The 12508-nt window shown below is 41.2% G+C and overlaps 1 protein-coding gene across 1 annotated transcript in view; it reads right to left on the reverse strand.

Moving 5' to 3' along the window:
* The window catches only part of b3gat2 (beta-1,3-glucuronyltransferase 2 (glucuronosyltransferase S)), a 32696-nt gene that overhangs the window by 18439 nt on the left and 1749 nt on the right, over positions 1-12508 (reverse strand). Inside the window, exon 2 of the mRNA XM_069886162.1 lies at positions 1306-1450. Coding sequence (XP_069742263.1) covers positions 1306-1450 — 145 coding nt within the window. The remainder of the gene's footprint in view (positions 1-1305; positions 1451-12508) is intronic.

Genomic DNA, 12508 nt, shown 5'->3' on the forward strand with positions numbered 1-12508 from the left:
CAGAATGGGCTCACAGAGCCAGTTACCATGCTGTATGTCTTAATTTTAAAAAAATTAAAATCCTGTCTTTTCCCTCTTCCCTTGTTAAGAGTGGAATGACCCTTACAATTTTCAAGACCTCCTGAACCATTGCAGAATCTGGTGATTCTTGAAAGATCACTACTAATGGCTCCACAATCTCTTCAGCTACCTCAATAAGAACCCTGGGTGATAGTCCACCTGGTCCAGGTGATTTATTCACCTTCAGATTTTTCAACTTCCCCAGCACCTTCTCCTTAGTAATAGGAACTCCACCACTTCTGCCCCTTAACACTTTCAAACTGCTGACATCTTCCACAGTGAAGACTGACACAAAATACTTTTGAGTTTGTCTGCCACTTCTTTGTACCCATCTACGTCTGTATCATATTTCTGGCTCAGGCTGGAAGTCCTCAATAATTGGTTATGAATATGTCAAACAAATAGAATCAGTAGTAAATTTAATTACTTTGATCGCAATTTATTGCACAAAATAAAATATCCACATTAAAACTAAAAATGGAATAGTCTTGAGACAAAATAAGCCACAGAGGGTTGTGAGTGTGGCTCAGGTCATATCACATATCCTCTTCCACTCCATCTGCAACCCCTGCTCCTTGAAATAGTAGCCAACAAACTAAAAGTCTCAGCCCATCCCAACCACACTCTCTTTACTGCCTCCTGCCAGGAGGATATCACGGTCCACCAGATTCAAGAGCACTCTCTTTCCCACCGTTATCAATCGCCTTCATGAACTCCAAAATTATAAAATTATGCTGCCTTTGTTCCCTCCCAACTGACCTTTCTGTATCTCTGCATATTTTGTACAGTCCCTTATGTTTGATACTATGTATGAAATGTCAGCTGGACTGCTCGCAAAACAACTTACATTCCTGCATCTTGGTATGTGTGACAGTCTTGAACTTCAATTCTTCTTTCATAAAACATGAATATCTCATGTTGACAGGGCATTTCACTCCAATTAAAAGGATTTACATATTCAAGTCATCAGTCCTAAAAGTTTAGTGGTAGGTGCAGTAATTCAGCAGGTTTTCGAATGTTACCCATGGGGTCATTAAAGAACATAAAGATGAGCAATTACGTGGATACTTTCAAAATGGATCAACTCCTTTGGGTAACTATAATGAACTGTTAACATTAAATTTGGGTGGCAGTGTAAGGCTGAAACCATTTTCTGATATCACTGAATGTAGGAATTAGAAATGGGCTTCACACTAGAAATCGCTCACTGAACATTTCAAAACATGATGGAGCTGTTCTGCTTACCTGCCATGTCGATGGCAAAGGGTCGGTCTGGTCTCCAGCCCGTGTACCAGCCCACTACATGGCCTTGTTTCACGAGTGGACGCTCATAGCGTCGGCCTCCAACCAATCCCACCGGCCAGACAGACACCTTTTTAGTCAAACGCATCTGGAAAAGCACCAGGCATTCAAGAGATTAATCAGCAAGTGCCTACTTACCTTCAAGGATAGAAGAAAGGCACGATAATAACAATTTTCCTTTCTCTCAGTTACCACTGATGATTGTTACACCGGCCTGGGGGTACATTTCCTACTCCTGAACACGATGGTACTTGTAAATCACTGAACATGGGACACTCAACATGATCCATGGGCCACTTAATGTGTACATGAAAGGAAAGTAATCACAAGCTTGCTCATATTCCAGAGCAGTATTCATGGTGAGTTATTATCCTGCATTCAGTTGCAAAATATTTATGACAAAATACAGTATCTTTATTGGGAAGTAATTTGGCTACAAAGGAGTTGACACATTTAAAATCTCCATTTCACTCTTAGATAGCTAATAGCTAGAGCACATTCAAAGTCTGATAAAATCCTACATGGGCAAGGTAGTTGACTCTTTGGGGATTGTGATCGTCTGGGCCAGTGGAAAGGCTGATCAAACAAGGTGAGGCATGCAATCATCTCAACATTTGGTACCAGCCACATGGATTTGTGGAGACCCCTCACTCAATGTCTCTCGTCAACCAATGTTCTCAACAAATTAATCTTCCACTAATGAGTTACATTCTCTGATATATTTCAATGCTGACTTGTTCGCAGCTTTCATTGGGTTTGGATGCTCTTCCTCTCCTTAATGCTAACTTTAAATCAGATCTAAGGGGTAGATTGGAAAGTTTACTGCTCTTTTGGGTGTTCAGCGCTTGTTCCTTCGCTCCAAGACAATAAATGCCAACAGGGTTTGCATTCATCACTGAAATGAAATAACCAAGGCAGGTGCAAATTTCTTCCCAGAAAAGGAAAAAAAAAGTGCCCGCATTCACTACATTCCACAATCCCAGGAAGTGCCAAACCATGTTACGGCCAATGAAATACTTTCACAGGTGGTGACAACACCCAGCCCTGTCCCAGCTCCCAAAACACACTCCCCCTCAGTGGCACCCTTTCCATCTCACAATGACCTTTTCTCACCCTGCCATTCCTTGTGGCTGCTTCAAAACAAAAAAAGTGTGTGAACGATAGCCACAACCTCACCAGCACTTGTTCTAGAGAATCTTCAGCCTGCTGCAGTTGTCACCTTCTCCTTGGCTCCCATCTCCATAACCTCCCCGACTATGGATTGTGGAGAGTCATGTGACCACCCTAGCTGGAGCCAAGTGAGAACTCACCTAACCTGCATTGGGTTATATCTGCACACCTGAGGCTGTGTGATTGGCCCTGATGTGTAGATTGGTCCTCCAGGTGCCAATCAATGGTAAGGCTGACACACGATTGGTCGTCGCAGGTCACGTGGATATCTCCTGCATTAAAAAAGGAGAGCACGTAAATTCTCTCCCTCTCTCCATTTTCCCTCCCTTCTGTTTCTCTCTCTCCCCTTCCTCCTCTTTCCCTTCTCTCTCCCCTCCCCTCTCACTTTCCTCTTTCACTATCCTCCCTCTCTCCCTTGTCGCTTTCTTCTCCCTCCTCCCACCTCCCTTCTTTCCCTCCTCCCTCTTCTGTTGATCCATCCCTACTTTCACACACTCTTCCCCACCATTCTCTCTACTCTCTCCTTTCTCTCACCCCCTCCCTCTTTCTCCATCCCTACTTTCTTTCACACTTACCCACCCTCCTCTCCCCTCCCTTTCCATCTCTCCTTCCTCTCAGTCCTTTCTCCTACCTCTCTCCTCTTTTCTCCCTCCTTTATCTTTCTCCACCCTCCTCTTTCATCTTGTCTCTCTTCCCCTCCCTTCTCTCTCCTGTTTTTTCTCTCTCCTCCCCCTCCCTCCCTTGTTTCTTTCTCTCACACTATTTTCCCTTTCTGTCTTGCCCCTCCCTTCTCTCCCCCCTCCCCCTTTCTGTGGTAATACACCACTGTATACTGTTACTGGAATTGTGTGTATGCCTGGTTCATATGTATGTCTGGCCCGCCTTCCCTCAGTGACTCCACCCCCTGGAATCCCCAAATAAAGGCAGTTAAGCCAAGTGCCTCCTTCGGTACGTCCTGGGATTGGGCCAGAACAGGAGCATCGTCCAAGTCTTATGGTGTTAAAAAGCCTGACATCCTGCAACTCCAGTCTTTTGGTATTATTGATAGTGTATCATCTTCCCTCCCTTTTCCCTCTCCCTGTTCCATTCTCTCTCTCACCCCTTCCTTCTCTCTCTACCTCTCTCTCCATTCCCTTCTCTTTCCCCCTCCTCTCTTTCTCCCCACTGCTCTTTTTTCACCTCCCCTCTGTCTTTCCCCTCCCTTCTCTCTTATCCCTCCTTTTCTCCCTCCTCTCTCTCCCCTCCCTTCCTTCTCTTTTTCTCTTTTCACCTTTTCCTCCCTTCCATCTCTCTATTCCACCCTCTGTTCCCCCTATCTTCCCCTCCCTTCTCATCCTCTTCTACCCTTCTCTCCCTCCCTTCTCTTTCTCCTCTCACTCGTCCACACCTCTCTTCTCACTCTTTTGCCTCCCATATCTCCCCTCCACTCTCTCTCTCTCTCTCCCCCTTTCTCTCCCCTCCCTCCCCTCTCTCCTCTCCCTCCCCTCTCTCTTCTCCCTTTCCGGGCCTCCCTTTTCTCTTGCTCCATCCATATTTTCACACTCTTCCCCATCACTCTCTCACCCACCTCCCCCTTCTTTCCCACCCTTCTCTCCCTCTACCTTTTCTCCTCTCTCTCTCTCCCTCTCCCTTTTCTCTCTCACATTCCTTTCCCTCTCTTCTCCCTCCCTTCTTCTCCATTCCTACTTTCTCTTTCACACTTCCCCATCCCCTCTTACCTCTCTCTCCTTGCCTCTCTCCATTCCCTCTCTCTAGCCTCCCTCTTCTCTCTCTCCTTGCTCCCTTATCTTTCTCCACCCTCCTCGTCTCTCTTCCTCTTCCCGTCTCTCTCCTCCCCCTCCCTCCCTTGTTTCTCTTTCTCACACTATTTTCCCTTTGTCTCTTGCCCCTCCCTTCTATCTTCTCTTCCCCCCCCCCCCCACCACCCCCCACTTCTGTGGTAATACACCACTGTATACTATTACTGGAACTGCGTGTATACCTGGTTCATATGTATGTATGTCTGGCCCACCTTCCCTCGGTGACTCCACCCCTGGAATCCCCAAATAAAGGCAGTTAAGCCAAGTCCCTCCTTCAGTACAAGTCCTGGGATCATCCAAGTCTTATGGTGTTAAAAAGCCTGACATCCTGCAACTCCAGTTTTTTGGTATTATTGATACTGTATCATCTTCCCTCTCTCTCTCCCCTCCCCCTGTCTCTCTCCACCTCCCTCTCCCTTCCTGTTCCATTCTCTCGCTCACTCCTCCCTTCCATCTCTTTCTCCCCTTTGCTCTTTTTTCTTCTTCCCTCTTTTCACCTTTTCCTCCCTTCCTTCTCTTATCTTTTTCCACAATCCTCCCTCTGTTCTCCCTATTTCCCCCTCCCTCCTCTCTCTTCTCTCCTATTTCTCTCCCTACCCTCTCTCTTCCTCTATCCCTACTTTCACACTCTTTCCCACCCCTCTCTTTCATTCTTCTCCCTTCCCCCTTCTTCCATCTATCCTTCCTCTCACTCCCTTCTCTCTCCTCAGTCTCTCCCTTCCCTCTCTTTCCCACCCTTCTCTCTCCCTTCCCTCTCTTTTGCTTGTCTCTCCTTCCTTCTCCGTCATGCTTTCCCTCTCCTTCCTCCCTCCCCTATCTTCTCTCACTCTTTTTTAAATTATTTTCAAGACTCATGCAAATCCAAGCAAACAATATAGTACATTTTCCTTCCGCACAATATGATTCACAGATTTTCCCCTCTCCCTCCCATAACTTATACAGATACACAATTACATAAGAAAAACAAGCTACTGGACCCTTAGTATTAAATAAACAATAAAAGGTAGGGGATAAACAATGAAAATGAGAATAAAAATTACAACTACAACACCTTGTCTGTGCACACCCTCCCATTCACTCCTTCATATACCTAGTGGGACGATTTCCCCACCTTATTACTCAAAGCTCAAGGGGTGGGGGGTGAAGGTCTCTCTCTCTCTCTCTCTCTCCCCTTCCTCTTTTTCGCCTCCCTCCCTTCTCTTTCTACTCCATCCTCTCCCTTTTTGTGAATTCCCCTGTGTAAATAAAGATGATGGTTTGTTCATCACAAGTGTCCAGCCTTGAGTCTCTTTGAATCCATTGAACCTATTCTGAACACTTTGACACACAACTCCTTTGTGTCCTGTAAAATCTCTGCAAACAAAATTACCTCAGGTTCTGCAGTCACCAATCCATCTAATCATCTGACATGATGCAGAAACCCTCAGAGACGATTTGCATAAACAAGAGCCAAGGCCTTCAAACCTGACTCACAACATCCTATAACATACAGCATCATTAAAAAAAAATAAAGAGTCTGCCATCTGGCATATCGTGCCTGTTCAACAAGATCATGGCTGATCTGAATGTTGACAGCTCCACTCCATATAACCATATAACCACTTACAGCACAGAACAGTCCATGCCGTAACAAATCCCCACCCTCCTAGTCCCACTGACCAGCACCCGGACTATACCCCTCCAGTCCTCTCCTCTCCATGTAACTATCCAGTCTATCCTTAAATGTAACCAATGATCCCGCCTCGACCACGTCTGTCGGAAGCTCATTCCACATCCCTACCACCCTTTGCGTAAAGAACCAGCTGTTCCTCATAACTCTCATTTCCCAAGTCTTCAAAAATACATCTTCAATAAGCTTAATGAGAGTCTCTAATGCAGTGGTTTTCAAACTTTCTTTCCACTCACACACCACCTTAAGCAATCCCTTACTAATCACAGAGGACCTATGGCATAGGGATTATTTAAGGTGGAATGTGAGTGGAAAGAAAAAGTTTGAAAACCCAATGCTTTTGCAGAGAATTTTACAGGTAACTCAATGGGAGGAGCACTTCATCCTCATTTTTGTGTTGTCGACTCCCCTACTTTTCGTCTCACCTGCTGGTGGAAACAACCTCCCTGCTTTTATCTTATTTACTCCTTTCACAATGTTTATATCATGCATTATGTCTAAATTTAAAATATAACAGGTCCTTTCGGCCCACAAGTCTGAGCCGCCCAATTGGACCCAATTGTCCTACAACCCCTGGTACATTTTGAACGGTGGGAGGAAACCAGAACCACTGGGTAAAACCCAAGCAGACATGGGGAGAACATACAAATTCCTGACAGACAGCACAGTCTGCAAGAAGAAACTACAATATTTCCCAGTACAACACAGAATAATCACATATATACACAGAAAGATAAAAATTTTTAAAATCATAAATATTTTGAGATGATTTACTCAGTTACAAGATCCTGTTCATTAATTCCACAGTCTGCAGGAAGAAACAACATTATTTCCCAGCTTGGCACCGTAACAGTATTGCGATAACTGCTACACAAACCGTGCAGCATTCCTCATTCCTCATTTATGCGTAAAGTATCAAGCTTCTCAATTTCTCCTCATAGGCTAACCCCTTTGTTCCTGGAATCAATCTGCTGAACATCCTATACGCTGCCTTCAAAACCTGTATCCTTTCTCAAGTAATGAGGCGAGAACAGCACACAGGTGCACTCCAGGTACATCTTCACCAGTACCCAGTATAGTTGCAGTAGAACCTCCCTGCTCTTAAATTCAAACCCTCTAGCAATGAAGGCAACATTCCACTTGCTTCCTTGATCATATATTAGGTCCCTTTGCACAACAGTATGCGACAATTTTTCACCATTTATACAAGCAGAAGTCTTCAAAGGTTTGTGGGATATTAACCAGAGGAATCAAGTCTGCAATCAAAACCGAGGTTCCTCCATTAAACAACTAAATTTCCATCATTCATGTTAAAATCGAAGCCATTTTATAAAGATCTGAAATTAAAAGATCCCTTGGGCTCTCTACATTTAACTAAGGCTGCGCAGAGACTGGGAAATCAATGAACCACTGACAAGCCATCAGTAATTATGCTGCAGGCTTTGATAGTTCTAAACAAGCCAAAAACAATTCCAACAGAGACCAATGGATGGAAATGAACAGTGAAGGCTTATGTGTGAACCCCTCATTATGATTAATATAAATCAGGTGAAACTTTTTAACCTCCAACCATTCCAAGAATGATTGGTCTGTGCTCGGCCACATCCATCGCCAGGGTGAAGGTCACCGTAAACTAAGAACAACACATCACATTGCTCCTCCACAGCCTTAAATTAATGCACGAACATTGATTTTTCTGATTTTATCTAAATCCCACCCTCATCTGATTTCACTATTTCCACCATATCTTTACCCACTCCTGTGTTTTTTCATTCTTTTCTACCTTTTCCTTTCCCACACTCCTTCCTCATGGTTTCTCCCTCTACCTTCTCACACTTTCTGCTCTATTCCCCCGGTTCTTTCCACTTTTGTACATAATTTCACCCATTCTATATTAGTCTTAATTAAGGGTTCAGATTCGAAACCTTGACGGATGATTTCTATCCAAAGATGGTGTCTGACCTGCCGAGTTCCTCCAGCAATGAGCATAACAAGCATCAAAATGGTCGTCACAAAAACAGGAAGAATTGTAAAAATAATCATGAGGAAGAAATTTCAGGATTACTGATATCCTTGACCAGATGAAAAGTATGATTTCTACCAACCATCCATTATACAGGCAAGATGTCAAAAACGCTAATGAGAATCAGGAAAGAAAAGAGAGATTCAAGGACGAAAACTTGCTGGGGCAGGGAATGCTAGAGATTCACCACATTCACAGCCCAAGACCCCTATGTGGCTCAGTTTTAAATGACTGGCCCTTTGTGGTTATGTCCCCATTGTTTGAGTCTTTCCCATCAGTGAAAGTATCCCAAAATCTTTTCTGTCAAGCCCTCCGAGGATCTGTTAAATTTGAACAAGGTTACCCTCATTAAAGTTCAAGTTTATTATCATCTGTCTATACATATACAATCTGACAAAACAGTATTTCTCTGGACCATGCACGCACATGAACACACACAATACACAACACAGAATAATCACGTATAGACATAAAGATATAATTTTTAAAAACAAATGTTTTGAGATGATTTGCTCAGTTAAAAGATACTGTTGATTAATTTCACAGTCTGCAGGAAGGAACAACAGTATTTCCCAGCCTGGCAGTCCTGATTTTGATGCTCCTGTACCTCCTTCTAAACTCCAAGGAATAGAGGCCCAAACTATTTAGTCTCTTGGCAGGACAACTTCTCATCCCAGGAATTATTAGCCTGGTGAATCTCCTTTGTTATCATATCTTCTTTGAGGCAAGGGGAATAGAAGTGTATGCGGTACTCCAGGTGAGACCACCCTAACACCCCATATAATTGTAACCAAACATCCCCAAATTGAAAAACCAGCTTCTTTGCAGTGAAGACCAAAATGCCATTTGCCTTAACTACTGGCTGCTAGCCTTTTGTGACTCACCCACCAAAGCATCTGGTTCACCCAACGTCCTTTCACTTGATCATTATCAGAGAACTTCCAGCACTTTATATTTTCATTCTGACAAATGAAGCTTCAGTTCCTGGAGATCCCAAACCAATTCAGATTTAGGGGAAAGAGGTTCAAGCTTCACTTTTTGGGGTTAGCTTAAACAAAAGTGGTTTTGGTGCAACACAAGTTAACTGGGATCTTCCAATGGAAATTGAATACCAGAATGAAAAAACACCTGTGGGAGGAAATAAGTGGGAGTAGAATGTTTAATGAGCTGGGACTGGCAAAATAGGTGGACAAGTTGCTTCCATTTACATTAGAAATATAACATTTTACAGCAAGGAAACAGGCTGTCCAATTCGTCCATGCTGACCAAATTGCCTACCTGGGTTGGTCCCTTGTGTCTCCATTTGGTCCATATCCCTTCAAACTTTTATAGATGTTTTATGTTTTATAGATGTGGCATGTTGTCCTGGCTTCTACCATTTCCTCTGGCAGCTTGTTCCATATACCCACTACTCTCTGCCCATCAGGTCCCTTTTAAAATGTTCTTTTCCCACCAGTTTAGCCTCCCTGCCCTGGGAAGCTAAATCATCATTAACCTAACACACCATTCTGCACATTAATTTTTTTCCCCATATGCCTTTGATCTTTGACTTAAATTGATCCCCAAGAAAAGTGGTTGTGGGCAGGGCTGAGACTTCCTCATTACTCTTCACAGCCCAAGATCCCTCTGGCCACTGTAGAGGCAAGGATGGGCTTGGATGTGGTAGTTGAAGGATTAGTGCTTGCATGATTTACTAGATTATGGAAGGAAGCCATTCTGCCCATCCAGGCAGAGCACACAATCACTCCCATTTCCACTTTCCTGTCCCTCTGTAACGTATTTCCACTATGGTTACTGTTTATTGGAACCATTTGGTTCTTTTGTACTCACTGACCCTCAGAGGTAATTTAGAACATTCAGTTACTGACTTGCATGTCTTTGGGATAGGGCAGGAAACCAGAGGTCCTGAGGGAAACCCATGGTCACAGGGTGAACATGCAAACTCCACACAGACAGGGTGGGCAACTTTAAAAAAAAACTCGCATTCTACCTTAAACCAATCCCTGAGTGTGAAGGGAAGGTTGAGAACCACTGCTCTAAACACAATTGTTACTGAAATATTTTAACTTGAGAAAAATTGTCTTTGGCCCATTTCCTTTTGAGTTATGAAACCATGCACATAATGAGTCAATTAGCTATGATTAAAACAGTGGTTTACAAACCATTTTCTTTTCACTCACATACCACCTTAAGCAATCCCTTACTAATCACAGAGCACCTATGGCATAGGGAATACTTTTTTTTGAAAATTTTATTTAAGAATTTTACAAGATATTACCAAAAAAAAGAAATACAAGATATAAATACAGATATATTAAAAAAAAGTATTAAAAAAATACTGGTGATGATAATAACACCCACCCCCCCACCCTCTCCCTCCCTCTACTAACTACATCATCTTGACTCCCTCCCTCACCCCTTGGAGCCTTTAAAAAAAAAATTAAAATTAATTAATCAATGTGCCAATTCTACATAACTCTTACTTAAGATCAATAATCATACAATCCAAATATAAACTCCACATTTTAATAAAAAAAGAATAATTATTTAGCAAATTGTAAGTTTTTTTCCCAAATATAAACACGATTGCAATTCATTATGCCATCTTTGTATATTCAATTCCACATCATTTTTCCAAGTTATCGCTATGCATTTTCTTGTAAATGCTAACCCAAACCGCAGAAATGCCAATTGTGGCTTATCAACCAACCCCAAAGTAACAGCATTTATATATCCCAGCAAACACATCATTGAATCCATTTGCAAATCGATTGTAAATAAATCTCTCAAAAATTTAATAACTTTTTCCCAAAAAAGTTTAATTTTCTTACATGTCCATACACAATGCACAAAAGTACCTGTCTTTTCTCCACATCTAAAACACAAATCTGTTGGTCTAAATCCATATTTATTCAACTTCTCAGGTGTCAGATATAATTGATGAATAAAATTATAATTAACCATACTATATTTCACCTTAATTAATTTTGCAACACCGTCCATACACATATTTGACCATTCCTCCCAAGACAATTCAATATCTAAATCTTTCTCCCATTTCTTTTTTATTCTATCTATCCCAACTTTATCCATCTTTTCTTGCAACAACCTGTACATATCCAATATAAATCCTTTCATGTCCTTGCCAATCATTATAATCTCGAACTTAGATTGATTTGGTAAAATTAATTCCTTACCAAATTGTATTCGCAAAATATCTTGATAATAAGCTAAAATAGAATTTACAGAAATACCAAATTTCTCTTGTAATCTATTAAATGTAGAAAATTTACCCACCTCAAAACAATCTTTCAATTCCCAAATTTTCAAATAAGGATTATTTAAAGAAAATGGAATTAATTTATTCTGATACAACACAAATAATGACGAATGGTCTGATTTCATCGGCTTTACACTATCTCGGTCAATTAGGCAAGGCTGTCCTCTTTCACCAGCGTTGTTTGCATTGGTAATGGAACCTTTAGCTTAAGCTATTAGGGAAAATTTGGATATTAAAGGTATTAAAGTAGGTGAACAAGAATATAAGATTAATTTGTTTGCTGATAATGTTTAAATATATTTAACATATCCTAAAGAATCTTTGAGGATGTTGCAAAATTTATTACATCAATATGGCATATTGTCAGGTTACAAGGTTAACTGGGAGAAATGTGAAATATTGCCGATATCAAATGATGATTACTTAGATTGTAGATAGATTACTAAATTTAAATGGTCTGATAAGATTAAATATTTAGGGGTTATAGTTAATAAAGATGATCATGACTTATATATTTTGAATTATATGTCTTTGTTGAATAAGATTAAAATTGATTTACAGAAATGGAAAGATTTGCCATTAACTTTAATTGGGAGAGTAAATTGTATAAAAATGAATATTTATCCTCATATACAATATTTTTATCAATCTATTCCATGTGGGATGCTGAAGAATTTTTTAAAGGAATTAAATAAAGTAATTTGATTATTTTTACGGAAGGGTAAATTATCTAGGGTCTCTATGCATAAATTAACGTGGCGGTATGAATGGGGAGGACTTCAATTACCAAATTTTCAAAATTATTATGAAGCGGCTCAGTTGAAATTCATTAATAGGTTGTTTGATGTTCAACAATCACCAACCGATCTGGGCTAAAGTTGAGTTGGATCAAATTCTCAAAAAAGAAATGAGTCAATTTATTTATAAATTGAATCCGTTGTTGTTACAAAAATATAATTTACCAGTATTAAGACATATATTGGATATCTGGTATAAGTAGGATCAGCTTATAGGTTCTAAAGGGAAAATTTCGATTAAATCACCATTGTATCAGCATAGGGAATACTTAAAGTGGTATGTGAATTTTTAAAAAAGATTTGCCCACCCCTGCTCTACTCCATCCTACTGCCTCTTTACTCTTCTCATAATATGCTGACCAGTGCACTGTGTTCCTGGTTGCATGCCCATCAGCGTGTATGTGTGGG

Source organism: Narcine bancroftii, chromosome 6, assembly GCF_036971445.1.
Source record: "Narcine bancroftii isolate sNarBan1 chromosome 6, sNarBan1.hap1, whole genome shotgun sequence".
In the NCBI taxonomy this organism is placed as follows: domain Eukaryota; kingdom Metazoa; phylum Chordata; class Chondrichthyes; order Torpediniformes; family Narcinidae; genus Narcine; species Narcine bancroftii.